General features: G+C 40.5%; 1 protein-coding gene across 2 annotated transcripts; it reads right to left on the reverse strand.

Annotated features, from left to right (window-relative positions):
• Positions 1 to 5,733: 5,733 nt before the first annotated feature.
• mpx (myeloid-specific peroxidase) lies at positions 5,734 to 16,874 on the reverse strand. 2 transcript variants are annotated; one of them, XM_048237055.1, is made up of 16 exons: positions 16,796 to 16,874; positions 16,084 to 16,152; positions 13,800 to 13,884; positions 13,474 to 13,649; positions 13,037 to 13,169; positions 12,769 to 12,898; positions 12,466 to 12,672; positions 11,971 to 12,334; positions 11,325 to 11,485; positions 10,916 to 11,174; positions 9,905 to 10,075; positions 9,459 to 9,696; positions 9,141 to 9,340; positions 8,868 to 8,905; positions 8,472 to 8,531; positions 7,506 to 7,649 (listed from the first exon to the last, which is right to left on the reverse strand). In XM_048237055.1, exons 2-16 carry the CDS (start codon positions 16,148 to 16,150, stop codon positions 7,626 to 7,628), a joined length of 2,313 nt encoding a protein of 770 aa, XP_048093012.1. In that variant the 5' UTR covers positions 16,151 to 16,152; positions 16,796 to 16,874; the 3' UTR covers positions 7,506 to 7,625. The 2 variants fall into 2 exon arrangements, with proteins under 2 accessions (XP_048093010.1, XP_048093012.1); XM_048237053.1 differs by lacking the exon at positions 8,868 to 8,905 and having other exon boundaries at positions 5,734 to 7,649.
• Positions 16,875 to 23,870: the final 6,996 nt, after the last annotated feature.

The following is a 23,870-nucleotide window of genomic DNA, read 5'->3' on the forward strand; positions in this document are numbered from 1 at the left end:
ATGATTTGGATGGAAAATCCAACATAATATCAATGTCACCTTGCTATCTGGGAGCTTAACTTTGTATTTATGTGCAAAGAAAACAGAAAACCCCAACTGATTTTTCCGCCATGTTTTTCAAAATTTTCAAAAGCTGACAAGTGAGGGAGGAGTCAGATTTATTACTGTGTTATGATTCGCAGCAAATTTTTATTACTGTAGTTTGACCATTTTTGACCATAATTCATAGCGAGACTACAGCAACATACTGTATTCACAAATACAGTACAGATTTTTCTCAAAAACAGCAGTGATGCTGTGAAAATCTCAGAATCTTGTTACAGTGCTGGAGAACGTTGACAAAAGATACAGCCTAGAAATCTTGACGCACCCTATCGGCAGCAAATGTAATTTTCAGTCAGGGTAGTCTAGCAACTCTCTGGCTTGTGAGGTGGAAAAACCAAACTTCGCTCAGGACAATCACATCGTGTATAGAGTCGGTGGACCTATCGGGTATCCTATTGTATCCTATCCTATCAGGAAATTGAAAGTCAACCGTTTGACCCGCCATACCGTTTATCCCGTGGGAAAGGAAAGGTTTATGTTTCAAGTCAATCAAGTCATTAACACACTTTGTAGGCTTGTAGTAGGTCCTCATCCATCTCCAGACGTGTTAGCTGGATGTGAGAAATTTGTGTGTCAGCTCCTCAAAACATGGTTTTCAAACAGCTAAAGCCCTTCGGTGGAACATGTTTAAAACTCTAAAACCCAACCAGGGAGTGGAAAAACTAGGGAAATCCCATCCCTATGATTGCCCTACCATCGCCTATTGCTGTCCCCATGCTCTGATTCCTGCCCGCGCAGCCTAGCGACCCACTATTTGCCCGATGACAACTCTTAATTCCTATGGACAATTCATCCCCTACACTGGACTATTTGAACTTAACACTAAATAGGATTCATGCATTATCATACTGGTTATGTAACCATCCAACCACTTTGTAACATATACCTCAGGTGGCTCTAAATACCATGTTCTATTCTCTGTATATAGACCTTACTGTCCTGTAACTGACCCCAGGCAGATGGGTCAGGCCCTTGAGTCGTGGATCTGCTTGAGGTTTCTTCCTATATGTTTCTCCCATTCTTGGGAGTTTTTCCTCGCCCCTGTTACTCATGGGCTCTGTCTGAATGTTTAACCCTTACAAGCCCGACCGTTCTAATTTCGTTAAAATGATGACCAATCATCTAATATCTAAGCTGTCCAATGACTGATTTTATTTCTGAAATCTTCCCCGTAATGCTGACAACATAAGCTTCAATTTGATATGATTGGTTAAGGGGGTTTATGGCGAGAAATGTTTTGGATACTTGAAGATGAGTGGAGTGAAAAAACTTTTTTCACTTCAGTCCTACATTTTAACATGGACCGCTAGATGCCACCTGCACTTCGTTGGAGTTTACCTCGACTGGAAACCACACAGCTGGATAAACTGAGGTAATATATATTTTACATCGTTTCTAGTTATGGTTCATCTTAATTTGTAGTCATAAAATCATGTTATTTGATAGTAATATGCTTTCTCATCAGCGTCAACATTATGGCATAGCGGGGGCCAAGTGCATCGTCATGTAACTTTAGCTAGCTGCATTACTCTGAACTGCTTGCAGTATTCTCGTTTGCTTTTTATATCAGTTATTTTCATTTGACAATTTCATTTAAAACCTGTTAGTATATAACCTGTAAGTAAGTTTGTTTTCTAGTACCAATTTGTTTGTTAGGTAAGCATTATATTGGCAAGTCAGTATAGCATACCAAAGCTGAATAAATCAATGGGCGCCTGCGTTTCTAAGTTCGTTCTCTTACATGAAATAAGTTGAGAGATATTTTACTCCTCAATATGTAGTTGTAGAAAACAAGATGTGAAATCACGGATTCTGTCAGAAATGTAGTGCTAATTAACGTATTGCCTCTCATCGGGTTGTTACCTCGCTAGGCAGTTTGTAATGAACTGTTTTACCTTGCTTCTAAATGTCAAACATCAGACGTGCTTGTCTCAACATTTTCTAAGATGGCATGACTTGATATTCTACTCTTCTCAATATGTAGTTTTATAGAAAACATGATGTGAAATCACATATTATGTCAGAAATGTCATTATTGCATTTAAGCAGTTAGTTACTAGGTGAAATGTAATCTGTCTTTATCTTAATGCCAGCCAGGCAATCAGATTTAGGGTAGCTAAACCCATGTGTAATAAAATGACTTTTCATACTTCTAAATATTTTTGAGTTACTCAAAATGCTTCAATAGTTTAGGCTACCTCTTCTTGTGTATGTATGTGCACACATGCACACATCTGTAGTTTTGTGATTTTATTTTTTTAATTAATAAATGTATTACATTTGTATGATTTTACTGTTGTTTCAGATGGAGGGATGACAAGACCTACACAGACCTCCTTGCAGGCCTGAAGAGGTGGCTGACTGCTGATGAGCTTGCTCACAATGTTGAAGACCATGTGAGGATGGAGGAAGAAGGTATAGATTTAGGTGGCGTCGTGAGGGTGGTGTAGACTGCCACTAAAACACTGTGAAATAGACTTGTTATGTTGATTTTTATGTTGTTGTCCCAGGCATATGTGGTTGTGCTTAGTAGGCCGTTGTATGCAAACACACAGTGCAGGGGCATGGGACGAAGAGACCCCAGAAGAGTTTCACAGTTTTCTGGGATTGATCATTGACATGGGACTTCACTTCCCTCCCTAATATCCATTGCTACTGGGGAACCAAGTCTCTGAAGGGATCAGGGAGCGTTGACCAAATGAGAAATACATATTGTGTACACTTTTTCTCCATTGACATTGCTGTTTCAGTAGTTTCTTATTATTTCAAGTTTGGCAATGCAGAATCTGGTGTTGAACCTAGGTTTGCAGTAGCTACAGCCAGAAAGATTTTGGCGAAAGTCTATCACAACAGCTGGCAGGCATTTCGATCAAAATTTCAGCCTAAGCCTTCAGCTGCTCCAACTACTACTCTGTCATCTTTTCATCAAGTACATATTCCTGTACAGCAGGAGCCAAAGAAAAATTGTTGGCTTTGTTATAAAAACAATACATAATAACACTAAAGTAGCTTGTATGGCCTGGAGTTTAGCGGTAGGTGACTGCTTTTTTGGTAAACAAAATTGCTGTCAGATTTGGCATTCTACAGAAGGGGATGCGTTTCGTTATGAGTCATAGGTCCTCTGTGTTTAACCTTCAGGTTCCCCCCACCCTTTCCCTATCCTCCTCTGTGTGTGTGTGTGAGAGTTTGTGTTTATATGTGTGTATGTGTTTATTCTCAACAGGCTTGTTCTATGTAATCCACTTTCAAATGTTTAGACACATTGATTTTTGAGTGATGTTGAAGTTGATTGTATTCCTAGCTTTTCATAAATAATACATTTTATAGATGTATATCATTTTCATATTACACTAATTTATATAAGGAAGTTGTATCTGTTGAATCAAATGTATTCTAGGTCTCTTCAGAATTGATCTTCAATAAATATACAGTATACTTACTTCCTGTATTGGTAAGGTACTGGTAAGGTACATGTTTTTCTTTTATATATCATTATTGTTGACTGTAGTATTTGCTTATATACAAATAAATGGTTTATTCTTATGGACCAAATACATCTAAACCATTGTGTCTGACTTCATTATTAGTTTTTTATGCATACTTTTATGTTTTTTGTGAGAAAGAGAATGCGAATTCTGTCAACATTCTAAATCCGTTTCCTGCATTTTTATACACTTATCCCTTAATTTATCATAACTTTTGAAAGGTTAATGGTATTCCAATTCAGTCTTTTTTGCTAAATAGCCCACAACTTGCTGAACATGTCATACATTCTATATTTTCTCTATCTCGTATAGAAATATGATGAAAATTCATTTTTTATGCGAATGAAATTCAATTTTAGCAATTTCGGTATACATTTGGAGAGGATTTTCAAAGACTGTTCATTACTATATCAACATTACCATATGTATTTTGGTTAACACTCTGTAAAGCGCCATGAGACATGTGTAATGTTTTGACGCTCTGTAACTGAAATTAAATTGAAATTCTGAAAGCACACAGGCAAGCAAATGTTTGGGCACAAGATACAGTGCCTGCTCCAAAGATTCTTGACTCACTATCACTGGGATGGAGACAAATTGTTGAGGGGCAATGGGCTCCTGTTCTGTCAAAACTTCCACCAGCACCAGAGGCTGTTGTGGAACTTGTGAAGTGTTGTCTTGCCAGCAAATGTGCTGCAAGAGTCTTGCAAGAGTAACAACTTACCATTCACGCAACTTTGCAGGTGTGAAGGCTCTGAGGAGATGTACACCAATATTAAAAAGACAGTGACAGTGGTGAGGATAAATGCTTGAGTGACTGACAATGTTTTGTTGAACTCTTCAATAATGAAACAAGATGCAGATTTTTTTAATCTTTTTTCCATTTTTTCCATTTTTTCTCCAAATGTTTTGGCAAATGATGCAATACATCTTTTGAAAATAGTCTGTATCTCACTTGTCTACCTTATTAGGTGTATATTTATCAAAACGTTGACCACTTTAAGCCTTTATATTATTTTTCCGCATATATTGTCCGCCGTCTTGAATTTTGGCACTGAAAATGAAGAAAAAAATTGGAAACAGGTTGTTTTGTATTCAGTGGGGTCCTAGCAAGTAAAAAAACACCAGTTGCAAAAATCTATATGAATCGTTCCTAAAATAACACAATTCCCCATACTAACACCCCCGCTCATGCATACAGTGTTGCCATTTGGCTTCAGTTCCCAGCCCCCTGCCAAGCAACCTCTCCTCTCATTTCTAAATACAGTGGAAACTTGATGGTCACCGATCAAATCTCTGTAAATGTATGTTGTGAAAGTAATACATCCATGTTTGGTCTTGAATTAATACTTGCAATGTGGGCAACAGTCTGATCATGGTTTAATTACAATTTAATGTATCTGTGCATAGTTGTAGACTAAGAACTACACTATAGTCTAAAGGTATATTCCACCTGGGCCACACCCATCCCTCTCAGATAACAGAGGCCCTGATGATTCGGGGTGACCCAAGTGATTGATAAAAGAGGAGAATATTCTCAGCTCGGTCTCTTCTTTTGTCTTGGCTCTTGCTCTCTTCTTTCCTGCTACCAAGGCTGTGGGGGAAGATTTTGCTGACCCCTGAGTCACCCTCTCTCTCTCTATCCCTTTCTCTTTCTATCCTTTAATATTTGGGTTTGTAATCTCATGACTTGGTATACTGAAGCTTATGCTGACCCCTGAGTCTCCCCCTTTCTGTCCCTTTCTCTCATTCCCTCTCTTTCTATCCTTTAATATTTGGGGTTGTAATCTCATGATTTGGTATACTGTTTCATCTGGTGTATATGTTATTCTTAACTTGTTAATTTGTTAATTTTGTCTCTGTGTTTTTGGTTAAGCTTCCTTTGTTACTGTTTGCTACTTTGTTACTTTACTTTGTTACAGTAGACTATGTGAGTTTACTTCTACATTCAACTGAAGTGATATTGATTACATTCACCTTTTAGGGCTTAATGCTAAATAAATTGTTAATCTGCTTAACAATCGTATATATCTAATAATCGTAGTATGCCATGCCATGCTCTGCCATAACTGATAAACTTACTTGGTAATTGATTCGAGATTCAAATTATTCATTAAATGGAGTCAGATTAATCGAGCAAAATACATTTTATTTCATTTTTTTTTTTAAATAAACAACACATATCAGACGATGTCCATAAAACAGTATACATTTGGTTTCAGAATAACAAGCAAAGAGCTACAGTAATGTAACATGTAATGTACTGTTACTTGATGCAACTATTCTGTGAAGTTTGTTTTGAGTTGTTTGTTTTGAGTCTTATTTTAAAATAAGATAAAAACAGTCTAAATACTCAGTATACAATTCAGTGCAAATGTTGGGATTTCACTAGCCTAACGAGGGGCGGGATAAATGGTTGTCTTTCAAATTCCTTCTGCACACAATAGGATAGCGCTACAACTCATGAGGCTCATGCGTTTTCCCACCAGCAGAGCTAGTTGGCTAGTTGATCAAACCTTTGGCAACTTAAAAAAAGCTTAACTCCAGTCACGTGGTTCGCCAGCAGCAGCATCCATCTTTAAGTAGCAGGGAATTCACGTGGAACCGTCGCAAGTCAGTCGTCATTATGTTAAGCCCGCTCAACGACTCTATACAAGATGTGATTGGCCTGATCGAAGTTTGATTTTTCCAGCCCGCAAGCCAACTGAGAGTTGCTAGACTACCCTGGCTGCAAATTACATTTGCTGCCGCTATGGTGCATCTAAATTTCTAGGCTAGGATTTCACAGCTTGGGTTACAATTATTTCCAGTTAACATCTATATACAGCACATACTGAGAAAAACATAACATGTCTTTATTCCGCACTTGTAAGCTATTAGAATAAATTCTGAATTCTCAGACCAGCTAAAAAAGAATTCATATGATTCTGTGTCTACTTCATGTGTTTGCAATCATAATGTCTAAACAAATATAGCAATGCCTATAGACTACAATTAGCTATGGGAATATGATGCAGTATTGACCCTTTTACTGCTTACGTCGTCAACATTTTTGAGTGTGCATACTGGTGCCGAAACTGATATGCTACCCTATTCATTCAGACCAGAGACTTGGCCACTGGCCCACCCTGTAAAGTATTTACAGGACATAGGTATTTGTTTGTTTCACTTTTGATGGAAAACCCATACTGTAGCTGTGGAAACTACAATAAAATGTGACGTTTTTTGGTGATAAACAAGTGAAAATTTAAATTTTGCCATCCAGCCCATAGACTCCCATTCATTTGGAGCTTACTCACAAACCCCCCTGTGGGAACTATGGGTGAACTGGAACCGGTTGTCCGGTTGGTTTGTGGTCAGGTGTTTTTTGTGATCTTTTGTAGTTAATCCATTTGCATAGCTTGACAAACTAATTACCTTCCGGCACCATGCTGTGTGCACATCCATCACTGTTTACAAACAGTAAAAGGGTCTATATGAAGTGCGAATGCAAATATGAGATCTGAGCAAAGATCAAGTTTAAAAACAGTAACAAGATTGTTTTAGTTATACGGAATGCGTGAGAGATTATATTTACATGCCTTTGCAGTGAATATATGTAGACTGTCCTCTCTTGCCCTTAGACTGAGAAAAGGATGTGTCCAGTAAAGAAACTCTCTGAGAGAAGTCCAGACCCCCCCTGGCTGGCCTCCAGCCACACCTCATCCCCCAGCCCCAGCTGCACCACTGTATCCCCGGTGAAGTTGATCCGGCCATCCACGAAGGATGAGAAGGCGGTCATCACCACCACCCCGTTTCGCTTCACCTGAATACTGCCCACGTTTTGGATCGCCGTGCAGAAGACCTCAAACTCGTAGACGCCGGGCACCTGGCAGGTGAACTTGCCGGTCTGTGTGCTGTAGTGGCCCTGGCCGTTGTAGGTGACGCGGGTAAAGCGGAGGACTTTGCTGTTGGATGGGATGGAGCCCCCAAGGCTGACGGAGAAAGCAGAGCGAGGTTGTTGGCTGCTGCTGCCGGGGGACCCGGGGGGACCCTTTAGACCCTGGGGCCCTGCGGGACCTGCAGGGTTACACACACAGGTACGGTCAGTTTCACAGCCCAACATTCGGTACGGTAGGACATGGTCAGATTATGCAAAGTGATGGGAATTATTTTGGAGTTTCAAGACTGGTTTTGGTGGCCATGTGGGCCCTCTTGGCATTAAATAAAGACATCCTCCCCTCCCCCAATGAAATGCAAATGTACTGGTTCCAAGGGCTATCAGATCCACAAGACAAAGGATGTTACTTTGCTATAATGTATCCATGTGTCATGAAACGTAAATATATTCATGTTTGGTATCATTGTAATAGTCTCAGTACAAGGATTGTAATGATTTGATTGTGATAATGTTTGGAACATTCTATAAGTGATATTTCTGATATATAAGATATCTCTCCTCATGTTCTTCAGATAGGTGTGAAGTAGGTGTGAGTAGGTGTGTCTGATGCCAAGTGGAGAACCAACTAAGTGGGCTTGTTTTGCCGCCATTTCTTTCTTTGTTTAACCCATACAAAAGTGACTAAACTTGCAATGTTTCAGACTAAGAAGAAGAAGGACGTCAGACTAAAAAGAAGAAGGATGGATAAGTGAGGAAGAGAGGGAGAGGTTGATCCAACGGAGGCCATGGCCTCTGTGCAATGGCCTACACAGACCATAGACCATTTTTTACCCTCTCTGCTTGTAACAGAATAAACCTGATTCCTGAGTGTTCCTGAGGTTTGCCAGTCTAAGTTAATAGAAAGTAATTATTCACCACAATTAAAAGCAAGGAATGTGACATGAACATATATGGATTTCCGTCAGGTTTTCCAACATATGGATATGTCTTAGATAGATTACCTCGTTCCCCAGCAGGTCCGCGTGGTCCTGGCGGCCCTGGGATTGGCTCTGTGTCCAGATCTGCAGAAATTATGAAAATTAAGATATTTTTTCCCTAATCTATCACAACAAATCATTTCAGAGAATAATCTTACAGATAAATCATTGATAGATTAGATTAGGATTTAAGAAAGAAAGCCAATCCCCCAAAAAAGCTGTGAAAAAATGGAAAACCACGAAAAAAAAGACACTACATCAGTAATTTAAGATCGTGATTACCTTGTGTGAGATCAGAAAATCATTGCAAAATATGATTTATGTGTACAAAAGAAAGTGGCCTTATACAATATTATTGGTTATTTTTGCAAAATCTCTCATCTGTGTAAATACAGCATGCAGAAGTAAATCCTCTCTAACCTCATTTCCATCGTTGACAATGTGATTCTGAACATTGCCTGGAAGGTCAAAACAGCTTTGTGTCAACCACCAATTTGGCCATTTACCACAGTCATGTTCTTACAAGTCATTCCATTTAGATCATTATGAAGACACAGAGGGGACAGGAACAGACCAAAGGAGAAGACAGGAAGTGATTGGATTGCTAATAACAAAAGTATAATTTTTACGTGGTGTGTTTGTCAGAGACTACACCCACACTTAAATGTGTGGTAATCTCTAATGTCCACACACCTGTCTCTAGCCATGGTCGGAGATCGAATGGAGTGATGTCATCACAATTGGTGTAGCCAGAGCCGCGGGCACTGAAGAGGAAAGGGTTGCTTGGAACATCTCTGATGCCAGTGTTGTCACAGATGATGCGGGCCATTGAGACTGAGGCCAACGAGGTCTTCTGTGCCCTCGTGAACACCCCATGATTCTCCCACCACAGCCTGAAAACACAACAGAAGGATCCCCTAAGTGATGTGGCACCTACAGTGCATGCTAACACAAGCCATATTCTGTAGACACTCCCCCAAGGACCCTCCAAGAGTTCCCCCTCTGTCTCACCTGTCCCCATCACGGATCTTCTGGAACTGGGTGGCGATGAGACAGGCAAAAAGGGGTCCCACACGGCCACCATGGACAAAAGGCTCTGCCACACCGCCAAGCCAAATGTCAATGTTGTCAGGGGATCCGTACAGCTGCAGGAGCTGACGGGCTAGGACCCTGTTCTGCAAAACTGTAGCCAGTTGTGCCTCTGTCTTGGGAGTAGAGAGACCACAGATCTGGCGCCATGCGTTATACCCTGGAGAGAGAGAAAAGGGACAATGATTTACAACTACTAAGATAACAGACATCAAATGCTCATCTGCTGACAACTGAGAAGACAAGCACTGTGCATAGAAAAAATGTGAAAAAAATGTCCCATGACCTTTGACTAGTTAAGCACAAAATATATGTAATGTCTTTGGACAGTAAAATTCACAGCAAACTAATCATGTTTAGCGCAGTACCAGGTAAGGCATGATCTCGGCCTCGCTGGAGGTTAAGGGAGCCAAGGTCCAACGCCAGGCGACTGGTAAACTTGAAGAGCTTCTCCCGAAGGGCATCCACCATCATGTGGTCCTGGGTGTTCAGCTTAGCCGGTCGCCCGACCAGGCCCCGGATCAGAGGGTCAATGCCACCTGAAGTGGGGGTAACAGGATTTTGAAGCTCATGTAGTTAACTGAACATACATAGATCAATTCAGCATATAGGTTAGGCTACCACGGAGGGGTAGGACTGCTAACAGCATACAATGGGCATAATCGCTAGCAGTTACACTTTATACATTTGTTTTAAGTACAGATGGGATTTAGCTTGTTTCTGAACACAATAGTTTCAACTGTCCAAAGTATGCTTTCACCCAATCCTCGATTTCCCAATGTTGACGACAAATTTCTCTGGTGGCTAACATCTGATGTTAGCTTCCATAGCTTGCTAACTAGCTTTGATAACTTTATGATAACTTTATACAATCAGTGTAACATAGCTAACTAGTACACATTATTTGCTAAAACTATTCATATGGTCCAATTCATATTGTAGGGAATATTCATACATGTGAGAATAAATTAAGGTGCAATTTATGAGTATGTGGTGTTATGGCTTAAGGCTTAGCTTGCTAAACCGAGCTAAACAGTCTGGCCATTAAAAACTGTTCTACAATGAGTCCACTCGACAGTTCTGACAGTGTAACTGGAATTATCAAAATTGTGGAACTTAATGTTACCCTTAACCCTACTGACTCATAATCAAACCTTTCTTGTGCCATTTATTGATATTTGCAAGTTTTAACCTTGTTAAAGTGTTTTCTGTACTTACGCCGGTGCACCTCCATTAGGTTGCACTCAATCGAATCAAACTCTCTCCCCCATGTCGGTCCATTTGGGGGCAGTACCCACGATTATGACTAGATGCCGAACGTATCTATGGCTGGAGATGAAGAACTTTTACCATATTTCTTTTGAGATGCTCACACTAACCTTCAAAGATCAGCCTCCATGGGGTAGAGAAAGCTTTGAAGAGGGGTACGCTGGGAAACTGGGGGTTATCATTGTAGTTCTCATCCAGACGAAACATCAGTGGCTGGATGGTATTGTGGGCAAAGCGGTAGGCAGCTGTGGCAAACACGTTGGAGATACTTGGGTCCACGCTGTCATTGTAGCCCGAGTAAGTGCCCAGGTATCTTCTGTGCGCCTCTGGGCCAATGATGTGCAACAGGTAGTCACGGTACACAATGACCTGAAATAGCACAGAATGTATTGGAAAGAGAGGTAAAGGAGATCGAAAGAGGATGAAAAAGCTGTGTGAAGCTCTTCACCAAAATAGGCAAAGTAGTATGAGTTAACTGTGTGGAAGGAGAAGGAACATGTGTGTGCTCAGTAGCCCCACCTGGTGGTAGCCACCCAGGATCTTGCGGGCCTCCTGGTAGAGGGTCTCGCTGCTCCAGTGGGGGTTGAGCTGCCGCAGGGCCCGAGCCAGCCGGTTGTGTTCCCGCAGGAACAAAGTATGGAGAGACGTCAGGCCAATGTTCTCATCGACACGGGCATCACCTGCACACAACCAGCAGATGGGGACACGGGTAGTGCCAGGAAGCGTATGAACATGAAACTTCCCAGGGGGGGAAAGGGAGAGCAATGAGTATAAAGAGAATAGACCCTTTCAACAACAAAAACAAAAACAATGCTTGAACGTTCTATTTGGTTCCCAATCTACTTCCTCTGCATTAAGATAACATATGGAATGTTGAAAAGGAAGTCTTGTGGGGCCAACTACGATGCTGATAATGGAACTCTCTTGAAAGGGTCCATAAAGTATATATATTAGGGCTTTTTGCCTTCATTTGGATATGACCAGTAAGCAAGTGGGAGACAGACATGGGGTGGGGTCGGGAAATGACCGCAGATTGGACTTGAACCTGGGTCCTTGTGGGCACTTGAAGCCAAATGTGGTATGGACGCTGTAGCCACTTGAGCCACAGTGCCCCCACAATGGAAGAGTATAAAAGAAGAGAAAACAGCAAGTAAGAAATGAGTACCTGCCACAAAACAAGGCACTTCTTCTGCAGTGGTGTCATTGGTGATTGGTCGGCGTGTAGCGCACATGTTTCCCTCCACACTCGAGAATGGCAGCAGCTCCCGGTTGCCCGAGGGGTCACGGAACCTCTGGTTGACGCGCAGCAGGCCTCCGTCATTGGTGAGGTCGCGCAGGTCGCGTGCCTGGCTGTCCTCCGAGCCGTAGACCTGGCCCACATCCACAAAGGCCGTCAGCGAGTTGATCTGTTCACGCACGTTGGCCTGCCCGCCGAACATGAAGGCACTGTTCCCGGTGCCGCAGGTCGGAGCTGAGCGGAACACTGGGATGCAGGTGTCTTGGGACAGCCGGGGGTCTCCTGTAGGGGCCTGTGACGGATACGAGCAAACAGACAGATAGGTGAGAAAGACACAAAGAAAGAGAAAGATGGATATACAGAAAGACAGAGAGAGAAAGAGAAGGAGTCAGAGAGAAGAGTGGAAGAAAGTATGTCACTGACCGGTATGGGGAAACAGGGATTGGACTGCTTGCAGCTGGTGTCACAGTCCAGGCCACTGCTGAAAGAGCGTATGCTGGGGGAGGTAGGCGTGAATGTCAGGTCATGGTCATTCCACTGACCGAAGATCGTCACCAGGTAGGAGAATTCATTGTCACTCTCAACACCATTGTCAGTGGTGCTCAGGATACGGTTGGACACCTCTCTCACCTGAAAGAAAACATGAGGGAGAATATGAGCCACAGATGAGAAGATACCACCATTATCATCTCATCATCATCATCATCAATGCCGTCATCATCTTACCAGAGGAAGCAGAAAATTGTTGTACTTTCTATTCCGGTCCCACCCTTTTGGCTGAGAAATGCCATCTTCATACTCGGCCGGCAGCCATCTGGCAAAAGGTGTGTTTGAAGCTCCAAGCCTTGGGTTTTTCCTGGGAATAGAGGAACACACAATTCAATCTGATGTATTTTGCCCACTGACAGGCACATGTACATTACTCTAACAACTCAGCAGACTGATGTAGTCTTAGGGGAAATCCTTTGAAATGAGACTGATCTGCAGCACTCACTTGTTGTTGCAGACACTGGTGGCGGTACGGTACTTGTTGATTAAAGGGGTTGTTCTGCAGGATGGGGTCAGGACACGACTAGTACAGCCTGTGAGACGCTCAATGAGCTGCCGTTCGTCCTCTGTGATCAGGTCTGAAAGAGGGAGACACAGTGAGTCCTCTGCTCACCATAACACAACGCCAAGGACATTTTTGTGAACCTACTGTATGGATGGGTGTCACAGAATCCAAGTATTGTTTTTGACAACAAAAGGAACAACAACAACAACATGCATTTATATAGTGCTTTATCAAAGTTAAAGTTGACTGATATTTAGCGGAAGCTTTATCTAAAATGGATTTGCAATTGCAGGAATTGAACCCGGGTCGTCCGTTATCACAGCTCCACCATGCCATAGAACCTTTCATTACCAAAGTGGGTTTTACTCATGTCTGACCTGTGGCATTGATCGATCTCTTGTGGATGTGATGGGCCTTCTGGTGGATGAGCCCGAGGGCGATGTCCATGGTGTCGGCGGCCCTCACTGCATTCCGGGTATCCCGTGCTGGCTGCTTCATCAGTCGCAAAATATCTGAGGGGCGGATGTCCTCTCTGCGCACTCTCCTCAGACTCCTACAGGGTGGGACATGGCAGAACATGACCATACGTTCATGACCATACTTTTATATTTTATACGGATTCACACAAAAACTCACCCATGATTTTCCCACTTAAATAACACCAAGAGATGGATAACAATGACTGTATAGAGAATTTGCTTACTCTTCACGTGAATACTTGTAGGCCTCATTCACGACCCTCTTTGCCTCCTCAACAGCTTCTAGGATGAAAGGTCGACCTGGGCTTTCTGTGGAGGAACAAAATGGGATGTTATGTTGTCATATAATGTTGCATATTTTTCTAACCAACAGGGTAAAAAACATTAATAGTCAGGGGGAAATGGTTATTGAGGTTTTTGCATTTTGGGTATCCTTAGGACATCTTGTGAACATTGGCATATTTCCAAAATGGCTGCCAAAAGAGTTAGATGGAAAGTAAGAATAGCAAATCTCCACACCTAATGGGTCAATTTTGATGGTTTTACTATCAAATCATAGGTTCTAGGTCCATTTCTGGGTGAACCATTTCTGGGTGAATGAAGACGTTGGGGGGTCAAATTCATTGTAATGGTCAAGGTGATGGTCATTTCTTGCCCCAAAAAAACAAAACAAAATAATTATTTCAAATAACAATGGTCAGAGTTTGTTATTCAGTTGCTATCTACATTTCGTCCTCTACCATTAAGGGAAAGGCCATTCAACCACCTACTGTACACTATATATTATTTTAAAGATTACACCCTCTGTATGCGCATTAACAAAAGTTACTACAGTACATCCCTTCCTCCATACCATTCACAATACATAGTCCTATATTGTATAGGTGAGCCAAGTATACAGCTGAAGTATTTTGGCCTGTAATATTAAAGGAGAATTCCGGTGTGATATTGACCTAAAGTGTATTGAAACATGATACCGAGTGTTAACGTATGTCTCATAGCCCATCTCGGCTTGTCCCCTGCACTCCAAAATCTGGCGCTAGTTAGCCGATGCTACCAACAGCTTTTTTAATAGTGGTGCTTCGGCATCGGGCTAGCCATGCAAATAAATCACTGTTTTACACCCATTTACGAGGCTCAATGTATCTCCACACTTCATTGGTAGACTTCCGAGGGCCCTGACATTTAAAACGAGACATTGAGAACTTTGAAAAAGCACTGGTAGTTTACTTACGAGGCGATTTATACAGACAGTATCTTCCACGGAGTTTAGCGTTTGCAGCCATCTTGAATTTAGTCACGATAAATTCGAGCAACGAGTAAGAATGAACAGGTATGATAAGGGATCAGATTCCAAAAATAATTCAGTGGAAATGCATGGATTCCAGTTTCTTCCAGTAGCAGCAACTGGAATCCATGCATTTCCACTGAATTATTTTTAACTGGAATCCATGCATTTCCACTGAATTATTTTTGGAATCTGATCCCTTATCATGGCCCTCGGAAGTCTACCAATGAAGTGTGGAGATACATTGAGCCTCGTAAATGGGTGTAAAACAGTGATTTATTTGCATGGCTAGCCCGATGCCGAAGCAACCACTATTGAAAAAGCTGTTGGTAGCATCGGCTAACTTGCGCCAGATTTTGGAGTGCAGGGGACAAGCCGAGATGGGCTAAGAGACATACGTTCACACTCGGTATCATGTTTCAATACACTTTAGGTCAATATCACACCGGAATTCTCCTTTAAGGCAAACTAATTAAATAGCCTAAATTACATATTTAGTCTACAGACTCTACACCCTCTAGATGTGAGTTAACATGAGTTCAAATATGCCCCACCTACCTCCATACCATGCACAAAGTTCTCTATTTTATATTGGTAAACCAAATTTATGGCTGATACATTTTGGCCTTGACCATTAAAAAAAGCAAATTCATGGTAGTAGTCCCTTCTGGCCCATGGCCTATTTTAGGGATTAACTGTGGAAAGTTTGATGAAGATCCTTCAAACTGCTTTGGAGATATACAAACACTGCATTTCCATTTCTGCGCATGATCCCCCACAACCTTGAGTAACTATTCAGTTCATCAGGCCCTTACAGTTAGTAAGTATAACAAGTCTGAATGAAGATCCTTCAAACAGCTCTGGAGATATTTAATATCATCATGGGCTAACACATTATTTGGACCAATACTGATGTCATATGGTTCATTGAGATATCAGTATTTTTTTCTGTTACGGACTGGAATTGTAGGCACTTAAAATTCTCAATCAACATTATGGGCCCTATCTTAACCCGGCCCATTGTGGCGCCAAGCACAACGCAAGTCTTGTTCCTATCTTACACCATTATTTTACCAAGGGTTCAAGTAAGTTCAGAAGTTAGAGTGCCTTTAATGTTATTTATCGCAAGTATTCAACAGAAAAGTAAATTCCGCAATATTCCATTTCTTTTTGGAAAGCTTGAAATGTCTTTTGAAATATTTCTTGATCAAATAACTTACCTGAGCCATCACACCAGCTGAGCAACAGGTAGAGCCCAGTGACTGACAGGAAGGTAGACAGATTCATATCTGAAACAAGACAAATATAGTCGTTATGAAGGCTGAGAGCTCCCTTTAAAGATAAGAAATGTGCAATAAATGCTGCATTGCATGCTTGCCAAACTAAGAATGTGTCACAGTTATATCAACAGTTCAGTAGCTTAAGGGAACTGATCTCAGTTTTTCATTTTATTATGCCCAAGTAATGACTTATGACTTTAATTATGATGACATGTCCACCTCTTTGCTTTGTACTCTTGTGAGCCATAGTGTAGGAGAGTAGATATGAGATGCACATGCTATTCTGGCATCACCTTAACAGTTGGCATACTACCATCCCTATCTTTGCATTGCATTATGTTAAATTGTTAAAAACACTGATGCTGACACTTGACTTTTCCCACATCATAGAAAACATTTTCATTTATAGATGGGTCTGCAGTTTTCAAAGAGCAAATACAATACACTTCACTTTGAAGACAAGTCTATTCATTTTGACTAAGCAGGTTCGATCCTATGAAAACTGCTGCCACACAATAATATATAGATGACATGAAACCATTACCGAATAACCATGATGCTGCAACATGATATAGCCCCTTACTATAGCTATCAACTTCAAAACGCTGCAAACTCATCTGAAATATGAGCACTCAACACAATTAAACCTCACCTGTTCAGTCTGAGTCTTCAGTAGAGTTGAATGTTGAGTGTCTGCTAGGTCTAACTTTATATACAGTTCTGGAGTCTGGAGCCGCGCCCCCAATACACTATGTGGGAAGAGTGTGTGGGCTACAAGCAGTTCCTTCTTCCTCCTCGTGAGTTATTTATTGATCATTTGTTTCACGGCAGTGGTATTCATCGGTGTTTCCTGAAGATAACAGATTCTTCCTTGTTGACCTAGTTTAGAACTGTTTTGTATGATATCTAAATTATTTATATTGCTTTCAGCAGAACATTATAATGACTCTAACAAATATTGTATCCTGGGTGTCAGATTAACTGTGAATGTGAACCTGATGAAGCAACTTGCGAAACGCGTTGTTCACGCCAAATAAAGTCAGCAAAATATACCCTCCAGTGTGCGATGTATACTACTCTTTTGACTTTTCAATACGTATACTGCACACCATCAGCACCTGGAGCAAGAAGGGCTGAGCATCAGGATTTTGACCTTTGATGAACATTGTATCCTGTTGATTGTGCCATAAAGAGGTTGCTGAGAAGTTGATAAACCTAAAGGTTGGACCTATGCCTGTAAGCCTATCCTTTCCAGGAAGTCTATTGATGTTTTTCTACATGACATTTACATCTAAAATATTACCACATAGATATTATATTCTCATCAAACTTTTGTTATTTTCAAGGTTTTTGTGTTAATTGTCACTTTTCTTGCACAAAGTGTAACATGCACCATTGTCTACGACCGCCAGACTTTACTTGTCTTGCACTATGCACTTTATGTCTGTTTTTTTGTCTGTTGTATGTCTCCTTGTCTGTTATACTGCATGTGAGTGATGGAGCAAAATGCATTTCATTGTACTGTAGGCTTACTATACATATGACAATAAACCCAACTTGAACTTGAACTTAATTGATCATGTTTAATATTACATTTTAAGTACACTCAAGCTAAAACTAATCTATATATCCTGATATAATTATTTAGTGTTATGACGACAGGACTTTTCTGTCTACTGTTCTAAATATGAATTTCTACTTGCATGATGCCTGATCACAGACACAAATCGAATTTCCTTAAAATATCAATCATTCTCAATTAAATTTATTTAAACTGTATGAGGACTGTATTTGTCTTCTGCCAAGCAGGAACTGTGCAAATGTTAATTGATTTTTAGCCATGAATCAGTCGAATCAGGCTTAGTCTAAGTAGCTAGTTATTCATTTCGCTGACAGTTTTGGGGATCAAAATGTGCAATGCTCAAGGACGCAATGTTGTCAACTACAAATTGAACCCTCAACATTTCTGGCTACTGCTTGTTAGCCCAGTTCCTTATAGCCACAATGCTGCACCACCCACGTAGGCCACGTGTGTTTAGTTGTGTTTCAACAGAAGAGGCCCCACAGTGGTTTGATGATTAGCCATTAGCTAATGACTTGGTCCAATCCACTACACGCCCATTCCATACCAGAACACTGCATCATTGAATTCAGAGGTATAAAGCATTTTGTTACCTGTATTCAACCCTCTTCAGAAACATTTGTAGAAGGGTGAATATATCAGAAGCAATCCACCATTGCAGATAATCCACATTTTGTTCAAACTATTGAAGGATCATTTTGCTCATTATGTCTGGTTTATTATTTTGGCCAGGTGGAGTTTCCTGTAGGCCAGATGGGTCATTCCAAGAAACGGATGCCTTTTCCACCATAAAATTCTCTTCATACTGTAACATTCTTTTTCTACTTTTCATCAAAAGTAAAATTATTTTCAATTTATCCACATCATTAAAGACATGACCACCATGATCACAAAAACATATTTGCCCACCTCAGGTATACATTTATATTTTTCACATTGAAATATAATGGATTGAAATATAATAAATGTGGCAGGATGGTAGGGAGTGTGGGGACAGTTGCTCCACTTTTTACCTTTCCTTGTATATCTCAGAGACTGTTTTCAATAGAAAGGCCAAATTTGTATATATTTAGCCCACATCTGTCACCTATCCATGTATAATTATGCAACATGTGTAAATATTATAATATTGAACTAAATTACATTTTAATTGAGAGAGTGAAACGTTGCAACTGCCCCCACACAAGGTGACGGTTGCAACAGTCTTGAGGGACAGTTGCAACACTTAAAATGACATAACATGACAAACATAAAATGACAAAAATCACTGATTATCAGTGGCTGGTTCCGGTTCGGTGATTAATAGCGTTGGCAGTGTGATACACCGCGATCTCAAAGACTCAAACCCTACAATGTGTATAAAATAAGCAAGTAAAGCTTTATCTGAAAAACAAAAAATATGCAGCTGAATTAAACAACGCAGATGTCCTCAAAACCAAGTACAAGGCGTGGGAAAGGAAAGTAACAAGAAATCGAGTCGGCGTCAACAATGGTAGACGCCGGTGAAATAAAATGTTAAGACCTTTTTAAGACATTTTAAGACCATAAAGATTGAAATTTAAGACCTACACGACGCATTACCAAAAAATATTCAAATCAAAGAAATTCTGAAAAAATCATTGAAAAGTCGTTGAAAAAGCATTAATTTAATTTACAGATAAAGCAATCAAACTAACCTTCCACACCCAACGTCTACAACCCAACTGATTTTTACATTGCTCACTTGTAGTATACTGAAGATAAAATATCCTCACGTACCAAATGCCCTAAACCTTAAGCCCAAAATGAAAATAATCTAAAACAAACTAGCCCTCAAATAGAATAGATTTCATCAACGAAGTCAAAAATGAGACTGGAGTTGAAACTGGGTGTGAAAGTATGTTTTGGTTGGACACTGCACTTGTGTGCGTGTGTGTATGAGCCTTGTCAAAGACGTTGTTAGGCTTACTGTATTTTGGGGGAGCTGAAACCACCCAAAGATGATCAAAAGCCCTCCTAAAAATATATAGTATTAATATGCGTCCAAATTCACTTCCATTATTCTCTGTTGAATTGCTCACAGAGTACTTATCTCGCACAAGTCGCACAGATGTCACTTGAAAGAGCGAAACCGGAGCTTTAAAATGATGTTAGCGGCTTGTGCTGATAAACAGTTTACATTTTGCGGCTAGCTTATGCTTCTCTGCATGCTCTGGCTTGTGACTCCAGCGCCTTCACACCCAGAGTCCCTAATTGAATAGTTTTTTTGTAAAGTTTGCAGTGAGCCTCGTACCTGGAGCTGGGTACCACTTGTAACCAACAGCAGACATCACTGTGATCTAGCCAGTGTTGCCACAGTTACCTTGGAAAAGTAATCTGATTACTCCTTTAAAAAGTAACTTAGTTACTTTTAAAATCAAGTAATCAGTAAAGTAACTAAATTAGATTACAAGTTACTTTATTAGTTACTTTCAGCAGCTGCTGACAACACCCCCACCGCCTCAACATAAAAATGATAACTGGTTTTGCCAATACTCACTTTATTGGAAATGCATTTTAACAGTAATGTCAACAATGTATAGCAGACATCCCAACCTGAAAAAAAGTAATTTTAGGGAGGTAGCCCTTTAGCCTAATTAGATACTGAAATTCAGATGTTTGTCCAATAATGTCGAGTCAGTACACCAAATAAGGAAGGCCTATTGATAGAAATTGTGATGATAAAATATGTAGATTTTGGTAATTTGGGCTTTTCATTTTCAAAAAGAGAACAAATGGGAGAGCTCGGTGTTTGCAAAGAAAAGGCTTTTCATGTAGCCTTGGCAACTAGCCATCTAGTATAGGCCTGAATAATAGCAAATTAAATGACACTTGTTAAACTCACCTCAACAAGTCTTTTGTAGCCATGGGCAATGCTACAATTGGCATGGGCAATGCTACAATTATTTTTACTCTTATGAGACAAGGGTACACTTTCGTGTAGTCTGATGTGAAATGGGTCTTAAATGTTCCTTTTTGGGGGCCACTGACTCTGCTCTCTGTCTTGGATGCGCTTCAGGCACACACGCACCACCCCTTTCTCTCTCCCTCTCTGTCGTGTGCGCGCTAAACTCAAATGCACACGCGATTTGAATTCCCGGTCTGGCTTGCGCGCTCTTGTTCATTCTAGATTCCGGGAGATTTTATCTAATTTGCGGGCGTCAGGAAACTTCGGGAGACTTGGGACAGAGTGTACAACGTACCTTAATGTTATCATGTTTAGCGGACACAAACTCAAAATAATAACTGTATAGCTAAAATGCGCATCTCTCTCCTCCCTGTATTGTTGTTTATGTTTGTGTTGCTGCGTGGTATTACATTGAGTCATCATGCTGAAAAGCGTGAGTGTTAATCCCCGAGACAAGAAAAAAGCAAAGAATATATCTTTTACTAAGGTAAATGACAAAAATAGTAGGCCTAACGCACAGTGACTTGGATAAGTAACTTGAATCTGATTGCTAGAAATAGTAGCTGTTAGACTCGTAATAGTAGTTGTTAGACTCGTTACCGAAAAAAAAAAAAAGATCAAAATAGAGTAACGCGTTACTGGCATCACTGGATCTAGCCATGTCTCGTTGAAAGTAGGCCTACACTTTCCCATTTTCCACATGTAGCCAAACTTTAACAAATTCTGAGGAGACGCAGACGTATTTTGCGGGCAGGTATTGCATTTATCACGGGATTTGTAGATTTATCACTGCGTAGGCTACCTACCAACACCAATATCCCCCAGAAAGAACTACAACACACTGAACCAATGTTCTGAACATTCTGCTGGTTTTGTTACAATGGTAGCAAAGACGCTAGAGCTCTGCTTTGCAAGCTACGACTCAATACTTTTTTGCTACTTTGTAATAACTTTCTGCGGCCAGCGTTTCTGGAAATGAACGATGGTAAAATATTTTTTAGACCTGACTAAATGAATTTTAAGACCTCGGAATGAAAATCTGGCCGTTTTTAAGACGTTTTAAGGCCTTAAATTTAAAGTTCTGAATTTTAGGCTTTTTAAGACTTTTTAAGACCCCGCGGGATTACGGAATCTCTATCTGGAGAAATCCAAGATTTTAGAACCGAATTCAGAAATGAAACGGAGAGATATTAAGAAAATAATGCATCAAACCACAAGCCTTACGAAGATGTGGAGGCCCTGACGAAGAGAACCTCTGAACTAGAGACCAGGGTAAGTGAACAAGAAGACGAAACTTTTAAATATAAAAACGAAATCAAATCTCTACAAACCCGCATTGACGAGATGGGTGAACAGATGGACTACATTGAAAATAAATCCAGACAAAACAACTTATGCATGTATAACATAGCTGAAAACAGTAAAGGTGACGACATACGTTTATTCAAAAACTATGCAGAGACGTCTTGTTCATTGAAAATGAGCTGCCAATCGCTCGGGCACATAGAATTGGTCAACGAAAGGAAGGACTCTTAAGACCAGTTATTGTTAACTTCGCAAACTACAATGGAAAGAAAGAAGTGCTTAAGGCTGCCTGGTCTAAGAAGGAGATCCTCTTCAATGATACACGCATATATATGGACCATGACTTCACGACAAAGGTGAAACAACAGAGAGCGGAATATAAACGTCTACGGGAGCAACTAAAAAAGCTGCAGCTCAAATCACATATTCTGTCTCCAGCAAAACTCAAGGTTTTCAACTCGGATGGAACTACAACAATCTACAGGAACGCAGAACAAGCTCAAACGAACAATTGGAGAAGGTCACGAGATGAATTTAAGAAACTGCGTGTAAATCAACAAACTGACGCCGTCGTACTTTGGTTGATTGGGATTATATAAGATTAAATAGTGAATATTATGTTCGTGGACAACACCTGAGGGACACATCCAAAATGAGAAGAAGGATTAAATTACTAAGTTAAATCGCTTTGTTGGGTATTTGGAAGGGCCCTGTGAAAACAACTGATTGCTAATTGGACTGACCATCTCTCTCTCTCTCTCTCTCTCTCTCTCTCTCTAGGAATTCTGTATAAGGTTGGGAAAGGAAAGATAATTACTCCATGTGTGTGTGTGTGTGTGTGTGTGGGGTTGGATGTATGTATGTGCGTAGGGGCTGGATATATGGATGTGTGTGTGTGTGTGTGTGTGTGTGTGTGGGGGTTGGATGTATGTATGTGCGTAGGGGCTGGATATATGGATGTGTGTGTGTGTGTGTGTGGGGGGGGATATATGGATGTGTGTGTGTGTGTGTGGGGGGGGTGTATGGGTGTGGGGAGGGACGATGTACGTATGGGTGTAAGTGAGGGTGGGATGGGGGAGTGTGTGTGAGTGGGTTTTACCCTTTCGGAGTAAACTATGACTGTCTCGCTGTCTTGGTTGGTTTAACTGTCTCGTTTAATGATATTATTTAGTGTAGGCCTTTTCTGAGGCGACTATAAGAAGAAATTATATTATTTAGTGTAGGCCTTTTCTGAGGCGACTATAAGTACGCCAAAACAACCACTTAGAAAAGATGGTTGAAGATAATGAAATTTTTGGAACCTTTTTTGCTGTTTATAATTTTGTTTTCCTTTTTTATGTTTTTTTTTTTATTTCTTTTGCCTTCCCTATTTTGGTGTTTATTTTTCTATACCTATTTACCCAACCCGCTAATTTCCCGGTATTTGCAAACACATACAGACATAGAGTCAGGGATATGCTATCCATATTACAATGGAAAATAGCTAGTTCAGTATATTTGTGGACTTGTAAACAGTATATGGTTATAATGAAGCAAATTAGTCCCCTGTTTACCTCTAGATGTGTGACCTAAATATAATATAATTAAATGTGAATGGGTTAAATAATCGAGTAAAGAGGGAAAAAATCTTATTTCAGATGGAAAAGGATAAGGGAGATATAATTTGTTTACAAGAAACTCATTTGCAAAAAAAAGAGCATGAAAAACTTAAAGCAACAACTAAAAGCCAGGTTTATTTTAGCTCATATAACTCCAGTCAGAAGGGTGTGGCGATAATAATTAAATCTCATGTAGGATTTAAAAAAGAATACTGTGTTATTGATAAAGAAGGTAGGTATGCTTTGGTTGTGGGTAACATAGAAGGTATAGAGGTCTCAATTCTTAATGTCTACTATCCTCCAGACACAGGAATAG

The sequence above is a fragment of the Alosa alosa genome, chromosome 24 (assembly GCF_017589495.1).
Source record: "Alosa alosa isolate M-15738 ecotype Scorff River chromosome 24, AALO_Geno_1.1, whole genome shotgun sequence".
Classification (NCBI taxonomy): Eukaryota; Metazoa; Chordata; class Actinopteri; order Clupeiformes; family Clupeidae; genus Alosa; species Alosa alosa.

Excerpts from the sequence above, each read along its gene's own strand:
- mpx (XM_048237053.1), bottom strand. The coding sequence starts at position 16,150 with ATGAATCTGTCTACCTTCCTGTCAGTCACTGGGCTCTACCTGTTGCTC. Across the intron at positions 12,899-13,036 it reads ACCAGTGTCTGCAACAACAA|GAAAAACCCAAGGCTTGGAG; the intron begins GTGAGTGCTGCA and ends CTCTATTCCCAG. Across the intron at positions 12,335-12,465 it reads ATCCCTGTTTCCCCATACCG|GCCCCTACAGGAGACCCCCG; the intron begins GTCAGTGACATA and ends TATCCGTCACAG.